The sequence below is a fragment of the Gasterosteus aculeatus genome, chromosome 11 (genome assembly GCF_964276395.1).
Source record: "Gasterosteus aculeatus chromosome 11, fGasAcu3.hap1.1, whole genome shotgun sequence".
Lineage (NCBI taxonomy): Eukaryota > Metazoa > Chordata > Actinopteri > Perciformes > Gasterosteidae > Gasterosteus > Gasterosteus aculeatus.
The window spans coordinates 10,466,957-10,482,809 of record NC_135699.1 but is presented as its reverse complement, the minus strand read 5'-3'; the positions used below and the strand labels follow the sequence as shown (position 1 = coordinate 10,482,809).

Genomic DNA, 15,853 nt, shown 5'->3' with positions numbered 1-15,853 from the left:
ATGATCTTAACTTGCTTGATTTATATATTTATGTATTTTGAATTCAAACACTGATTTTGACAAACTAACATAAAACTGTGACCCTACAAACGCAATACAGAATTGGAATCGTGGGCTTGTTGAACCAATGCACCACTAAAACTACTCACATAAATCATGTGACACAAAATGACACCAAGAGAGTAAAGGAGAAACTCATGTATTTGTTTGATTTTTAGAAATATGCAATAAAACACCCAGAAGTAAACTATAAGTAAAAATTAACACTAAAACATTTTATATAACACAAAGAAAGTTAGTTCAAACACATGCAACAAATGTAGCAGATATGAGCTGAGATTAGCATGTCTGAATCTGGACAGCTCAGTTAAGGTGTTTTTATAGTGACTGTCTTTTATTAGTACCAAAATTCGAAATGGTCAACTGAACATTCATACGCAACCATCACTGAATTCATGATAATAAGGTATGCACTGCCACAAATTAAGTAGAACCAGAAGAATATGTGGTCCAGTTTTCTGGCAAACCTCTGATTTCTGTCACTTTCCCGTGTCTTTGCATCAAGAGCTTCCAGGAAGTTGACCACCTTTCTGAGCATCTGACCATCGTCCTTTACGCCGCCCAGCACGTCCACACCAACCTCAGCTTTGACTTCTGCAGGAAACAAAGCCGCGATCAGAGCAGGTCATACTTAGTTTTTTTGTTTAATAACAGTCGAGTCTTCCTCACCCTCGTCTTCCTTCACGTTCCCGCCTCCTGCGTTCCCTGACACCGGCCCTTTGGATTGGCGGAATAAACCAAAGCGGCCCTCCGCGGACAACCGCGTCAACACCATGGACCACAACATGCTGGCCACCAGGATGACGAGGCAGCAGCAGAAGTGGAACCCTGCGGGACACACAAAGAGGCGGTGAGTGACGCCGTTTGGTGTATTTCGAGGTGAATTGTTTGCGGTGAACGCATGGAGTGGGGACTGACGGATGATGGGGCTGCACTCGCCGTCTCCCGGGAGCTCGTCGTTGAGGATGATGAGGAACATGGTGAAGCTGAGCACCAGAGTGACTTTGAATCCGTTGCGTTCACCTCCTCCCAGCGGCAGAGCGAAACTGACCACGTCGGCTATGACAATCAGAATGCTGGGCAGCACTAACGTGATGAAGGGTTGGGTACTTTTGATGCTCAACGGCACCTGACAGGACAGAGTTCATTGATGCAACGATATAAAAACTGCTTTTCAACTGGTTTCAGAACTCCTGGCTTGAAGACTTGCCATTTGGGAAAACAGTTTTAACAAATAAGAATTTTTTTCCCCCCACAAAAGGGCAGAAAATAGTGGAAAGGTTCAAACCGAAATTCACCTTGTTTTGTTTGAACATCTAACATTATGTCTACAAAAAGAAAAGCTACACGTCTTCACATTTGAGGAACTGGAATCCAGAAATGTTTGATTGCGGACTTCTTTTCTGTTGATTGACTATTGATTTGTCCCCGACTGAGTTCCACCCCGAGCCAATCAAACAGGTCAATTGCTGTTTTGTTTCTTTGTTACCACTTTTGCCAAGATTTGGTTAATCGTTACCTATACAAAGTATAAATGTTCTATAAGCTCACAAACTTACCAGGATGTAATTGCGGTCACTCCTCTGTCTCTCGAGCGTTGCATTGCCAGTTTCCCAATCTCCACTGGACCCAATAACTGTCTTTAATTCACCGAATACCAGATTCGTACCACATCCTGAATGAAACAGCTTTTTTAAAAGAAGACTTCACTTACAGAGAAATGCGTCATGGACAGTTCAAAAATAAATAATCAGAATTTTTTTTTCATTCTGCGTGTAGATCCAAACATGGAAATGACATCACCCACAACACGCCTGCCAACCGTTTGGATTCTGATGAGCAGCAAATAAAATATGCTAATTTAATTCATGGCAATGGCCTAGTGATTGGAATATCAAAACCTCACAACCATTAATGACCAATAGAAAATGGATCAATATCTTTTTCAGAATTAACAATGTGTTAAATAATTAAATTACGCAAATTGACAGTCAATCTGCCCTCAAATGTCAATCAAATGCTGTATTAAATGTGTTGGTGAATTGCTGAGCTCACCCCTCCTCGACCAGCCTTGGATGGCAACGGGACATTTATCGCTGGCGAAGGGATAGTTGAACAGGTTGACTTCACAGATCACCTGTGCGTTTATGATCACATTGTGGATCACTGTGCCTTTACTGTTTGCCAGCAGATCAGGGGAGCTGTGAGACATTTGTGTTGTTATTCTGGAAACAAAGGTGAGAAACCACACAGCTGTGAAATGAATATGAAGTGAATTTGCAGTGATAGTTGGGTTCTGTTCTGTGACTTACCCATTTGTGACATGGAGCTCTGGGGACCAGATTTTACTCACTGGCAGGATGACTTCATTAAACTGGTAAACTGACGTGTTCCATGCCAGATCAGGATCCGTCCACTCCTGTAGTTTCAAATCAAAGTTATTGTGACTGAAACATACCCTTTGTTAACTATTGTTTTGTATGTTGGAGCTTACAAGGGTGGCTCGCAGACGACTTATCAAGATGAGACTCTTTGTGTCCTGTTAAAAAAAAGTAATAAATGTGGTTGAGCAATCTCATTGGCTCAAAATGTTCCTCAGATGACCATCTGGTAAAACAATACTTACAACTGACAGAGTCTGGTACTCGAGGAATTTCACAAAAATATTCTGGGTGCAGTTTTCAGTTTGTGGCTGAGATAGATATTCTTTTTTTATTAACATTTCAGCCAGACATCGGCGAGTTGTGCATTGGGCATGTCCATATCCTGAAAATGAGAGATACAAGTGAAGCAAACCTCTGCGTGATTCTATAAGTCCTTCAGTACTTCTACCTCTCGAATTATTGTGCTGTGAGGCACATCACACTCACCTGTCAGTAAAGTCAGTACGACAACTGCCTTCCAAAAACTGTGGCTTAGAAATCTCAACATTTCTGGCTAGTAGAATTTGCATATGGCTGAAAACTGCAGATTGACTTCCAGCCGTGTTGCATCCCTTCAGGGTTCAGCCTAACAGGACGCTTAAATAGGCCCAACTGTGACGTTTAGCCAGGTAATTACAGCCCAACTTGGCACACCACAAGACAATAGTGCGAAAGGTGATCCTGTGTAAACAGTCGGAACACAAGTGCAGTAGTCTGGCTCTCTGTTTACCCGTCAGCAGACACAGACACTGGGATTATGGCTCGTCATGCTATTCTGCATTATGATGAGACTGTGGTCGTCATACAGGACGGTCACTGGAGGCCGACAACAATAGAGGCCCGAGTTGAAGTAAATGTCTCCCAGTCATGGATGCGTTACGGCCATTATATACACATGTGTTTTGACAGCTGGAAAACATATTCAGGTTTTGTCTTTTTTTAATTATTCATTTATTTAATTTTAGTTTTGACATGATGGCCAACAATCTCTTTACAATCTATAGAAGTAATTAGAAGTATCATTCATTTTATATTGCACAGTTATATCATGGGGTCTTCCTATTCCAGCAGTTCCCAAACTCAAGAATGCCGCGGCCCAATTTAAAAATATTTCGCGGCCCACCCAAACCTTTTATCACAACTCTGATCTAAACATAAACTAAAGAATTTAATTTAAAAATGTATTAACCGACAATGTACAGTATGTTTTGTATACCATTTTCTCCAGAGCTCATGTATATTTACTTTAATACTACAAGAGGCCGCCCCGTTTGACTTTTTTTTGTTTGGCGGCGCCTTTTGTTGAATAACGACAGGCGGACAAGAGGGTCCGTTTCGAGAGAGTAAATGAAAAATGGTAAATGGACTGTACTTGTATAGCGCTTTTCTAGTCTTCCGACCACTCAAAGCGCTTTAACACTACATGACATCATTCACCCATTCACACCCATTCACACACTGAGGACAGGAGAACCATACACAGTGACACCTGCCCATCAGTAACGAACAATCACACGCTGTAGTCGCAGCTACAGGAGCAATGTTGGGTTAAGTGTCTTGCCCAAGGACACATCGACATGCGGGTTAGCCAGGACTGGGATCAAACCCACAACCCTCTGATTGGAGGATGACCGTGCTCCCCACTCACCCACAGTCGCCGAGAGCCTTATTGTTTTATTAATATGTTCGTTTAAATTGTTTGTGCTTCATCAATTAATGTTTCACATACTTAATGTGCCGCCAGAATTGTTCAAATAATACTTAAACTGAGAAAAAGTTTTGCGTTTTGTATCTTATCAATGATCAATCATTATAAGTAAAATACAGAAATTTGCAACCCTAATGTTAGGACCTGGTCTTAGACGCAACAGGAAAGAGCGAGACCACTATCCAACTTCGCATTTTTTTTATTTGGGACTGGGAGAACAGCCTCAGGAGCAAACAAGGCCAAAATAATAATATTTCTATATTCATTTCAAACATTTCAAAATTGAAAATGAAAAACATCTACAAACATCTATCTATCTATCTATATCTAATATATATATATATATATATATATATATATATATATATATATATATTATTATATATATATATATATATATGTATACTGTACATATACATAAGCACTGCATAAGGAAGGGATACTGTTTCCTTGGTCTGTTTTCACTCCTTGGTTATATAGTCGCTGCCTGTAAATGACAGACTGGCTGGTGTCATTTCAAATTATCTCTCAGAGGAATTTCTCTTATCTCTGTCTTCACACATGAAACTATTAATATGTGATAAATCACGCAGGTGGTACAATGTAATGGGGGTGTCATATTCGATTTTTAAAAACACAACAAGGTGTTTTGATGTGATCGACCTCTTTGTAACAGCTGTGGATGCTCTTATGACTGCAATAAAGATTTAAAAGTTAAGTGTGACCTTGCGGCCTAATTGAAAGCTCTTGTCTTATCAGAAGCCAACTGAGGACAACTGAGACAAAGCAAATCCCGATAGACTAAAGGTTAACTTTCTGTCTAATGAATTATAGAAATTCAAAGAGTAATGATTGAAATATACATAGCTGCAAATGATCTGTACATCATGAACATTTCTCTCCCTTTAAATTTCTTATTTCGTCATTCAAAAGCAAATGTTTGCTGGTCTGTCAGGGACCTTTTAAAATATTCCATAAGTCATAAATCCTCCCAGATTGTCCAATGGGGTTCAGAGGGAAGAGATTGCTGTGATGTTAAAACAAAATGGAACTTTACCTGAGGACGAGGACGGCCCCAAACACTCTGCAAGCAGCTAACTCTGAGGTCACTTCACCGGGGCAACACTCTGTTTGATGGTCGGCCTTTGAGACACCTGAGAAAATTCGAATTCCCCCTGCAAGTAAGTCGAATTTGTTAAAGATGCTGTTTTCGACATATATTGGTCAAGTGTCTATGTAGAGGAGAAAAACAAATGAACTTTGTGTTTCTACGCTTATGAAGGTAAACATTGTCTCGAAATATTTTAATAGGCTAAATGTAAAGAAATGTTTAGACAAGATATATGCAGTGGGATCGTGAATACAGTCAACAGAATACTCCAATATACTAATGTTAAGCCAGTTGGAGGGGAAATAATTTACTACAAGATGCATAAAATAATATTAACATTAACTCATGGGCAAAAGAATAGAACCACAATTTTAAGTATTATTGGGAAAAAGTGTACATCATCAAATACTTTTATTTTGTTTTTCTTTTTACATATTGCAGCTTGATGTTTTCCAGCCTATGTTCAGTATGGGCAAACAAACACATTTTAATACATCAACTAGATTCTTTTGAATTATTTTGAGCATTTAGCCTAATAAAATAAAACACTACACATGAGAGTTCTGAAATAGATCCAGTACACATAATAAGTATAAGTTATAAAACATCCAGTATATCTGCAGGAATCAGAAAATGTATTTCACACTGAAGCTTATTGGTCCAACTAACCTCGGAGAGTCGGAGCCACAACATACTCACATAGTACATCGTGCATACAAACAAAGGGAGATTAGAACCACTACCAGCTGTTGCACCAACATAAGCCATTGCTGGTAATTGCCCCTGCTCATTGTAACTGTGTAACGCGAGGAGGGTGTGCAGGGGGGCCACAGCGACTCTTTTTGTCGGCCTGATTGTCCTGAAGCCGGTTATCGTCCTCCTCTGTGGACTTAGGGATTGGCGGGTGGAAGTCAACTGAGTTTAGTCTGTGACACTCATGAAGAATCCAACAAGCTTAAAGTGCACGTCAACTTGGTAACTTGTGGTTTGTCCGTGCATTTTCCTCTCAAAACCTGTCACCACCAGCCAGAACATTACTGAAGCACTGTCAATCAATGCAAAAGATATATGGGTAACATTTCCTACAGTGCATTAGTAGCAAAAACTAATAATATAATAATATAAGAGATTTCTAATAATTGACTTGATACATCAAATGTTTTAGGTGTTGATTATAAAGCGTTATGAACATTTACAAGGGCTTGTAACTATAATTACACAGTTCGAGAAGCACATTGTAAGGCATTTTAAGTGTACATAGAAAGTGTTAGCGATAAATATCTGATTGAATCTATTGTTTCTATTGTATCTTTGTTAACAACCCATTTAAGCCGACAGTAACATTTGATTCCGATTGTCCTTGATCGCATATGTTCGCCGCTGACTCAATTAAACGATAAAAACATCAAACGTTTTGTTAACAAAGAGCACGGCTTAAAAAGACGTATTGATCAGCGAGAACATAAACCGGATACGGAGCCTTTCATGAGTGACAACTCAAGCTGCTGCCAGATCACTGCAGTACACCATAGGAAAGCGATAACAGTGTCCTGGCCTTGATGTGTTTTATGTGACACTCAAAAGCAGGTGGTTAAAGTATGAGGAAACATTTGACGGTGAACGCTGTCAGGGGTCGTTTGAGGATGATAATTTAACCTTGTGTGGCAGTGATAGAGGTCGAGGTTTTGATAAGTGAATCGACGTATGTGCAATCTTAGGACATTTCCTAAGGACATGTGTGGAAAGTTGAGTTCTAATGGCAAAGACCGCTGACTTTGTTTAACCATAAGGATCATAGGAGTAAAACAAGTGTTGAATATTTGCATTTTCTGTCAAATTCTACCACTACTTGAAGCTAGGGGCAGTAATGATGAGAAACTAGTAAGATTACAGATAACTATTTTAATCATCCCACAGACTGCATATTTCTAATGAAAGTAACAAGTCCAAAAGTCCCTTAATCGTAGAACGATAATCTGTCTCTTCTGGTCTCCTTCCAAAGCCATTCCCCATCAATAAAAATAAACAGGAACATATCTGTACCGTGTTATTGTCCTACATGCCAGACAGATAGCGGTCCCGGACACGGTCTGAGCGTTTATCAATGCCTTAATATCGGGCAGCCTTAATATCACAGATAATGTTCATTTGACGTGACCTTCGCCCACAACAAGCTGAGTTGACGTTGTTTGACATTTCGGTTTGTCTTGATAAATTCTATGACTGAGTTCACGCTTCTTACTAGGAGTGACACGTGTAAATCATGCATTAGCTCAAATTCTCATTATGAACATCACACTGGTCAACAGTTATTATTATTTGTGTCGGTATTTTAATTCTTCTGCATGATTGCATGTGGTCATTAAGGCATTAAGAGTTAATATGAAGCATTTCGCACAACAGCAGTGTCCGTACTATAATGAAACTTGTGGTAAATAATCCACCAGCGAGAACCACATGCGCTCAGTACTACATTTTTCACCCCCCGAATCACAAATCTTTTGCTGCTGATGGCCCGAGGAGCGGACTGACCTCGGCTGCTTCCTCAAACACAAAGGCCTGTAGTCTAATAACCTTTTGCATTTCACTCGCAGGTGATAAAGCAAAATACTGTCACTCCCGCTCACATGCCAACCGCAACTTCTATCACGTTCTTTCCTTTGTACAGGAAACTGAAGGGCGCCCCTGTTCGAAATGAGGATGGAGCGCGGTGAGCAGGCCGTCCTCGACACCTTCTACACTACGGTACACACAGTGGGCCGGAAGAATGAGGGCAGGCGGCTGCGTTACATGCGGCAGGATGGAAAGTTCCCTGTGGTTTTCCAGAAGGCCCCCGGAGAATGGAGCCCGTACCTGATGGACATCTTCACTACCCTAGTGGAAATCCGCTGGAGGGTGATGTTCCTCATCTTTTTCCTCTCTTACATCCTCTCTTGGCTATTTTTCGGTCTCTGTTTTTGGCTTATCGCGTTCGTGCACGGGGACGTCGGCGATGTAGATAACGCACCATGCGTGGAGAACGTGCGCGGCTTTACCGGAGCCTTTTTGTTCTCAATGGAGACCCAGGCGACCATCGGCTACGGCTTCAGGGGCATGACCGAGAACTGTGTTGTAGCCGTCATTGTGGTGACATGTCAAGATCTGTTCAGCTGCCTCCTCGACACCGTCATCATCGGTATCGCTGTCACCAAAATGGCATCCGCCCGTAAAAGAGCTCAGACCGTCGGCTTCAGCAGCTGCGCGGTGGTCAACCTGCGGGACGGCAGCCTTTGTCTGTCGTGGCGACTTGGAGACTTCCGGGGAAACCACATCCTGGAGGGTGTCGCCAGGGCCATGTTAGTTCGCCCCGTGAAACAGCCACAGGGGTCCTTCGTCATGTCATACCAGGAACTGCACATCCAGGACAAAGACATCGTGCTCGCCACGCCCGCCACGGTCATCCACAAGCTGGAGCCCGGCAGTCCCCTCTACGGCCTGGGGCCCGGCGACCTGCCGGGGGACGACTTTGAGCTGGTGGTGTCGTTCACCTACACCGGCGACTCCACCGGCATGCTCCACCAGAGTCGAACCTCGTACACACCGGCAGACATCCGCTGGGGCCAGCGCTTCCAGGAGATGGTGAAAGTGACCAGAGGGCACTATAGGGTGGACTACGCTTTGTTCAACGCGACCACATGGGTGCAGGCGCCCCAGCTCAGCGCCGAGGAGTTTCACCGTAGAGGACGTCCGGCAGAGGACAGCCAGTCCCGCCCTCGTGTCTTTGCAGCAGGACACACTCGCACGGTGAACCCTCGCATCACCGAGGAAGTGGTGCAGCAAACCTTTTTGTAGAGCAGCACAAGGTGTACTTGTGATGGACGATTTGAAAAGATGTACCTCTGTAAATATATTTATATGCTGTTTGAAATGCGTTAATCATGTTAATGATTAAATGCAATAAAAAATGTGATTCATACTGAAAGTTGTCAAACTGCACAACGTCTGACACATTATCGGTATTCACTGTTCCTCCTCCTCAATGAACTGCCTGGCGGAGAGGTGGTCACACGCAGAGAGAAAGGCACCATCAATAATGAACTCCAATCCTCTAACTTCAAATAAATACATATATCATTACATTTATCAGTACCTGGACACTAGAAAAAAGGCGTTTCATAGAGTCTTTACTCCGTGCTAGCTGATTAACAGGAGACCATACTTGGCTATGAAGGTTGCAAACCGCTTCAACATCCGGCTCATGTTCACATTTTAACACCTCAGACTGTTGAATAAAACTCCCGGCTCTTGACTTGGACGTTCAACAGTACATTGACAGAATGTACTCAATTTACAACTTCGCTCTGTTTGTCGCTCTGCCTAGTCCCCCCATCTCTCAGAACGCGGCCTGCTACAGTAACCATCTCTGATTGGTTAATAACAAAGTGACACAAAAGAAGAAAAAGGATCAAAAGAGGTTCAAAATGAAAATAAAGGACATTTACAATTCTTCATTTCTTAAGTTAAAAATATACTGTATAATAGTTAATGGGAAGTATATTAAATACATAAATAATAACATAATTATCATGTACATGTAATTAAAGTATGCCAATAATTACAGAAAGCTTATGTCAATGACATAAATCGATGCCAGCGATCATGTTTTTATCCCCTCTGCGGTTCTTCACTGCCACCTTGTGGTCATTGAGTGTAGTTTCACCGCAGAGGTACTCTGGACTCATCTGTTTTGTTATTTAACAGAAAATGCCCAAAACAATACGGTAGAGTTTCACAACTTAAGTAAATTCTTCAAGCATACTTCGCACTCACGTCGACACGCGTTTTTTTGTTCCAGCGTCATATTTACTTCTCCCCTAAAAGTGAGTTTTTTCCCCCTTTATTCTCCTCGTCTCCCACTCTGACAAATGACGCACCTTCCATTTGGACTCGGAACCTCAAACAAGCGCTGCAGGTTTCTATTGGCCGTTGCGGCCGCGGGGGGGCGGGGCCGAACACACGCGCTATTAAAGTCTCCTCTTTGCAGTGACAAACATCTTCGTCAGTATTGGTGGAGAGGGTAATGGCACAATTCGCAGTGACAGACGGGGAGCTAAGTGAATATAATAAAAGAGAAGCGAAAATTAAAGTGCTGCAGTGGGTATACGTGGCGCATACGGGACGTATTACAACAAGGAAACGACAGACTTGCACCGCTACAACCAACAGGTAGGTGTAATAAGCGGGTTGGGGGGGGAGAAACGTATCAGGAGAGTGATGTGGGATGAGTAATGGAGCTACACTGCAAGTACTGATCCCTGTCACTGTAAAAATGCTAAAAACATGTACGGTGATAAAAATAATTGAAATCTTTCATTTTTTAGACTCTCTTACTGCAGAGTGCAGGATGTGGACTGGATCTATAATTTAAAGCTCAACGATAAATAGTGATGGAGAGTGAAAAGGATCATTTTCTAGTAATCTAGTTTTACTAGAATATTATAATTATCAAAGCATCTAAATAGACTGATATTGTACAATGGTGCCATAAAAGCTTATAATGAAACATCCGGTCTGCTGAATGATCCGCCATAGATATTGATTGGTGTTAAAACAAAATAGAGCAGCTTTATGTAACCAGTTTTCCATCTGCCTCAGCTGGTCCCTCTAATTGAGAACACATGCAAAACAAACAATCTCAGGTTGTGCAGCCTCTGGAAGCCTCGGTCTGTCACCATGTACCAACCTGCAGTAACATGTGATATGGTGAACAGATAAGCTCAGTAACCAAGATCCCAGCTGCAATCAGAGTTGGAAAGTGGGAGCTGCAATGAGCTCATGTATCACATGCGTATCAACACAAGAAGCCAGAGAAGTAATTCACACTTGGGGTCACCTGTGTCCAAAAAGTATGCACTGTTTGCTGCAGGCTGCATTGGATAAAAGTATCTCTGGAATGCTTTTCCTCTCATACGGTGTAATGTGTGCAGGCTTTAGTGCAGTCTTGTGTTTGACTTGTCTGAATGCCACGATTGGATAAAAAATACTTAAACAAAATGTCGACTGATTGGCCAGCTTGCTCCTTGGCTAGACCAAAAATATAAGTAATTCATTAAAACCAATTTACAGTTTGGTCATTGTCAACTAAAATCAGGGAATCTACTGAACCTAATTATTTGGCATCCTTTGAGCTACGCGTAAATAGGACCCCATATTCCCAATAGTGTGCGGGACAAGTTGCTATTTCTACTTGCCCCGGCAGTGACATCATTAGTTGAGAAAACAAAGGTGACGCAGGGGACTTGTGACCTTGTTCTGCGTATCTTATCCCCAAAGTAGTTTTGATCACTTTAGTGTAATGCACACAACATTAGCTGATGCAATACAAAAATTCAAATATAAAAAATAAATAACTATTTATTTAAATGCCATGGAAGTGAAATCATCCGCCGAGTCTTTTTGGATATTTTAATTGTGACACAATTGACCCTTGGATGAATCAGAAGTGGCAATAGGAAGTTATTTTGGCACTAGCAGAGCATATCTGGGTGACCATGGACTTTTGTAGCCTGTGGTGTTGCATTTTAATGGACCTCTCCTGCCACACACACCGAGTCAATAGCTTTTCTAATTTAGCTGCCCTTGCTGCCCTATTACATATGAGGCAAGGTTAGCGTGGGTTTCAGAGAAAACGACCCATCCTCTCTGAACTGCTGCAAGGTACATTAAATTCTGTCCCATGACGCAGTGGTGAAAACTGTGGCTGTGCATTCACTATTGTATCACATGTCTTATTGAAACTAAAAAAAATGTGCACTTCGTAACCCAGATAAAATAGCACTGATGTAATAAGGAGTCCAAAAGTGACATGTTGCCTTCACACGCATGTCCGTGATGAGACTGCACACGGCTGCTACTTGTATCTTTGTTCGAGCGGCCGCTTGGATTGACATGAACTTGATCTGTAATTTGACAGCTCCACCTGCCTAATTAATGCTTGTATTAAGCAGGGTAAATATCCTCTCCCATATAATCAGCTATCTAACTGCTAAGGTTTTTTTATCTACTAATAATGCACATTCAACGCAATCTCTGTGCTTTGTGACTGAACTGCGCACACTGTTTCTATATTTGCGTGTGCAAGAACAGCACTGCTAAATTTGAGCGCACACTGCACCATATTACTGTAAAATAAAACTATTTCTCTCTCTATCTGTAATTCCCACAGCCCATTTCACTGATGAGGTCCAAAGCAGCGGTCAGAGAGGAGTGACCCGCCCTCACTGAAGGAGCACAGTACGCCTGCAGAATCTCCGGCCCGCCCTCCACCGTCCCTGTTGTTGCAGGATCGAGTGGCCTCATTTTTCTACTTGATTTAGTCCCCAAGATCCTTCGAAACTGTTTCTCCAACGCTTCTACCAAAAACTTAGACTGTTTTCCATAGCAGAACCGGCCCAGCCCCCCCAGGCGGAAGCAATGGGGAGTGTGCGAAGCCACCGATACAGCATCGTGTCCTCTGAGGAAGACGGCATGAAGCTGGCCACTATCGCCGTCCCCAATGGCTACGGGAACGGCAACGTCAACAAGGTGCACACGGAGCGCCAGCATCAGAACCGCTTCGTCAGGAAGGACGGCCACTGCAACGTGCAGTTTATCAACATGAGCGAGAAAGGCCAGCGGTACCTGGCCGATATCTTCACCACCTGCGTGGACGTCCGCTGGCGCTGGATGCTGCTCATATTCTGCCTTTCCTTCCTGCTGTCGTGGTTGTTTTTTGGCTTTGTCTTCTGGGTGGTGGCCCTCTCTTACGGGGACTTAAACAACAAGACTCAGATCTGTGTTTCCAACGTGGACAGCTTCACCGCTGCCTTCTTGTTCTCAGTGGAGACACAAACCACTATCGGCTACGGTTACCGCTACGTGACGGAGGAGTGCCCCGTGGCCGTCTTCGTGGTCGTCTTCCAAAGCATCGTGGGCTGCATCATTGACGCGTTCATCATCGGTGCGGTCATGGCCAAGATGGCCAAGCCCAAAAAGAGGAACGAGACCCTGGTGTTCAGCCATTATGCTACAGTGGCCATGAGGGACGGTAAACTTTGCCTGATGTGGCGCGTGGGGAACCTCAGGAAGAGTCACCTGGTGGAGGCCCACGTCAGGGCCCAGCTGCTCAAGACCCGCACCACCGCCGAGGGAGAGTTCATCCCTCTCGACCAGATGGACATTGACGTGGGCTTCGATAGCGGAATCGACAGAATCTTCCTGGTGTCGCCAATCACCATTGTGCACGAGATCGACGAGGACAGCCCTTTCTACGAGATGAGCAGGCAGGAGTTGGAGACGTCGGAGTTTGAGATCGTAGTGATTCTGGAGGGCATGGTGGAGGCCACGGCCATGACCACTCAGTGTCGCAGCTCCTACCTGGGCAGCGAGATCCTGTGGGGCTACCGCTTCGAGCCGGTGCTCTTTGAAGAAAAGAACTACTACAAAGTCGACTACTCTCGCTTTGAGAACACGTACGAGGTTCCCAGCACGCCCCACTGTAGCGCCAGGGAGCTAGCCGAGAGGAAGTCGGACGCCTCCAGCTCGAGGAACTCCTTTTGCTACGAGAACGAAGTGGCTCTCGAAAAGGTTGAGATGGAGGAGGAGTTCGATGTGGAGGAAAACAAGGAGGTGAGGGGTGTTGAGGTCGGTGCGCTGGAGCACACAAACACGGATGTGGTCTCAGACTCTGATGGCAATCTGGACTCTTTGCCTTTGGAAACAAGGCCGTTGACAGCAGAATCTGAAATATGACTGCAGGTAGAACAAGAAAAACAGAGGCAACTACCACAGTGTGTGTGTTAAAATGAATGAATCTGAAGCTGATGGCTGTTCTTTATAGAGCATGACAGTTTGTAAAAGGCTGCGGACTGCAGACGCTTGTGAACCACACACATTAAATGTTATGGTGAAAGCGGTGATAAATGAACTGGTGGCATGGAGCTAGACGTATAATATAGGCAAGATGCCTTCCCTTACACACTGTGCAGTCCACCCTTCTTAGAATATTTTTAGAAGTTTTAAAGGCTACTAAACCATCTACAGCATCACACCTCCTGCACAAAAGGTCACCGGTGGTTAATGAGCTGGTCTCTTAGCGAAGTATATTCACGGCCCTCTTCAATGAGGTGGTCTTGGTGTTGCTCTCATGGCCGGACACAGGAAAGGACACTACGCTCCTCCGGGCCATCATCTTGCAACGTGCGCCTTAACGAAAAAGTCTCAGTCCTGCTGTAGGCACTCTGAGCACACACTGCAATAAATGTCACAGGAAGAGGAGGCATTAAGAGGTGATTCACTGGGCAGTATACTGCCACTTCTCGCAGGTCTTTATGGTTTTATGTGCAATACCAGTCAGTGGTAGAACGTGACGGTAAGCTCAACCCTGAGCCAAGGTCATGAATGTTGGCGATAAGTGCTGCTAAGTTACATATTATATGTTTAGAGGAAGATCTTGGAGCCAAAATGTATTATTTGTCTTTTAAAGTATCTATTTTGAAGATTGCAGATGCAAACTATAATGTTATTTCTAGATGTAGACGAGCATGATTCTATCAATGTGTTTTCCAAAGCTTTAATGTACTTTTTGCTCTCCAGAGAATTTTTCCCCCACATAACAACACAGACTGTTTTAATAACTTAAAGCCAGATGTGTGCATGTATTAAGGAGACAACCACCGGCACTCATCTGTTAGTTGATGTCGATATGAAACCAGACTTTATCCTCACCTACAACGGTTTGCTGTTGAGCTTATTCTGACGTAGTCTGCTTTAATTAACATCAGTGTTTTTTGGCGTGGCGGACTTGCAGATGTTGGACACATGATGTTGGTAGCCGTGGTTACCGCCGATGCTTAACCACTGCGGGTCTTGTGCGGTTATTTGTTATTTCTGAAAGGGCACTTGACTTCAGTCCTGCATAAGAAGGGTCTTTAATGTTTCTTAACTGTTGTTGTGACACATTTAGATCAGTAGAAGCTGAACGCTGTACTGCTTCTTTGCTAAAGGGAATTAGAATTAAAACATGTCATCTGTTCTCAAATTGACCTTTCTCCTGTCTTAGCTCTTCATTTTTCTACAAGGGTCTTCCTGCCTTCCTGCACAAACCAGAGACTGTACAGTTTTTTAATTATCTTTTGTAAATTATTATGCAAATACTGTGTATTGACATTGCAGTTGTTGAAAACATTTTAGGTCCTTTTTTCAATAAAAAAAACAAAAAATAAACTCGATTTTTTTTTTTATTCTTAAACAAACAGTATTACACTACTATTATTGAAGGTAAATAAACAAAGGCGATTCAGTGACTGGCAGCATGTGTATGAGTTTCTAACTTATTACTAATTATTAGAAACCCCTTCTATGTTTACCTGAGTTAAACGATGCCTCCGCGGTCCACTGTGCACAAAGTTTCCACTGATTTGCATTTTGACCCATAATGTGTGACATCTGGAGACCCGCTCTACGGTTTTAGCTGTGCTTGTCTAATTTGGAGCTGCGGCCCAAATACCAGCCTGCTTGCCGTCAGAGCTCACA

At 43.1% G+C, this 15,853-nt stretch overlaps 3 protein-coding genes across 4 annotated transcripts; 2 read left to right on the top strand and 1 right to left on the bottom strand.

Moving 5' to 3' along the window:
• Positions 1-6: 6 nt before the first annotated feature.
• Positions 7-5,369, bottom strand: LOC120827790 (5-hydroxytryptamine receptor 3A). Of its 2 annotated transcripts, none has more exons than XM_078083720.1 (9): positions 5,249-5,369; positions 2,687-2,826; positions 2,555-2,599; positions 2,373-2,479; positions 2,116-2,285; positions 1,620-1,735; positions 979-1,189; positions 730-888; positions 7-654 (listed from the first exon to the last, which is right to left on the bottom strand). In XM_078083720.1, the coding sequence occupies exons 2-9, from the start codon at positions 2,780-2,782 to the stop codon at positions 398-400; spliced, it is 1,161 nt and encodes a 386-aa protein (XP_077939846.1). In that variant the 5' UTR covers positions 2,783-2,826; positions 5,249-5,369; the 3' UTR covers positions 7-397. The 2 variants fall into 2 exon arrangements, with proteins under 2 accessions (XP_077939846.1, XP_040046830.2); XM_040190896.2 differs by lacking the exon at positions 5,249-5,369 and adding an exon at positions 2,931-3,088.
• On the top strand, positions 5,266-9,253 carry LOC120827793 (inward rectifier potassium channel 16-like). Its single transcript, XM_040190901.2, has 2 exons — positions 5,266-5,372; positions 7,971-9,253. The coding sequence occupies exon 2, from the start codon at positions 7,997-7,999 to the stop codon at positions 9,131-9,133; it is 1,137 nt and encodes a 378-aa protein (XP_040046835.2). The 5' UTR covers positions 5,266-5,372; positions 7,971-7,996; the 3' UTR covers positions 9,134-9,253.
• A 1,080-nt stretch (positions 9,254-10,333) lies between these two features.
• LOC120827792 (inward rectifier potassium channel 2) lies at positions 10,334-15,544 on the top strand. Its single transcript, XM_040190898.2, has 2 exons — positions 10,334-10,507; positions 12,507-15,544. Exon 2 carries the CDS (start codon positions 12,755-12,757, stop codon positions 14,069-14,071), a length of 1,317 nt encoding a protein of 438 aa, XP_040046832.2. The 5' UTR covers positions 10,334-10,507; positions 12,507-12,754; the 3' UTR covers positions 14,072-15,544.
• The last annotated feature ends 309 nt before the right edge of the window (positions 15,545-15,853 follow it).

Coding starts and splice junctions, on each gene's coding strand:
- LOC120827790 (XM_040190896.2), bottom strand. CDS start 2,991: ATGTTGAGATTTCTAAGCCACAGTTTTTGGAAGGCAGTTGTCGTACTG. Junction 2,600..2,686: donor AGTACCAGACTCTGTCAGTT/GTAAGTATTGTT, acceptor TTTTTTTAACAG/GACACAAAGAGTCTCATCTT. Junction 2,480..2,554: donor GTCGTCTGCGAGCCACCCTT/GTAAGCTCCAAC, acceptor TTGAAACTACAG/GAGTGGACGGATCCTGATCT.
- LOC120827793 (XM_040190901.2), top strand. CDS start 7,997: ATGAGGATGGAGCGCGGTGAGCAGGCCGTCCTCGACACCTTCTACACT.
- LOC120827792 (XM_040190898.2), top strand. CDS start 12,755: ATGGGGAGTGTGCGAAGCCACCGATACAGCATCGTGTCCTCTGAGGAA.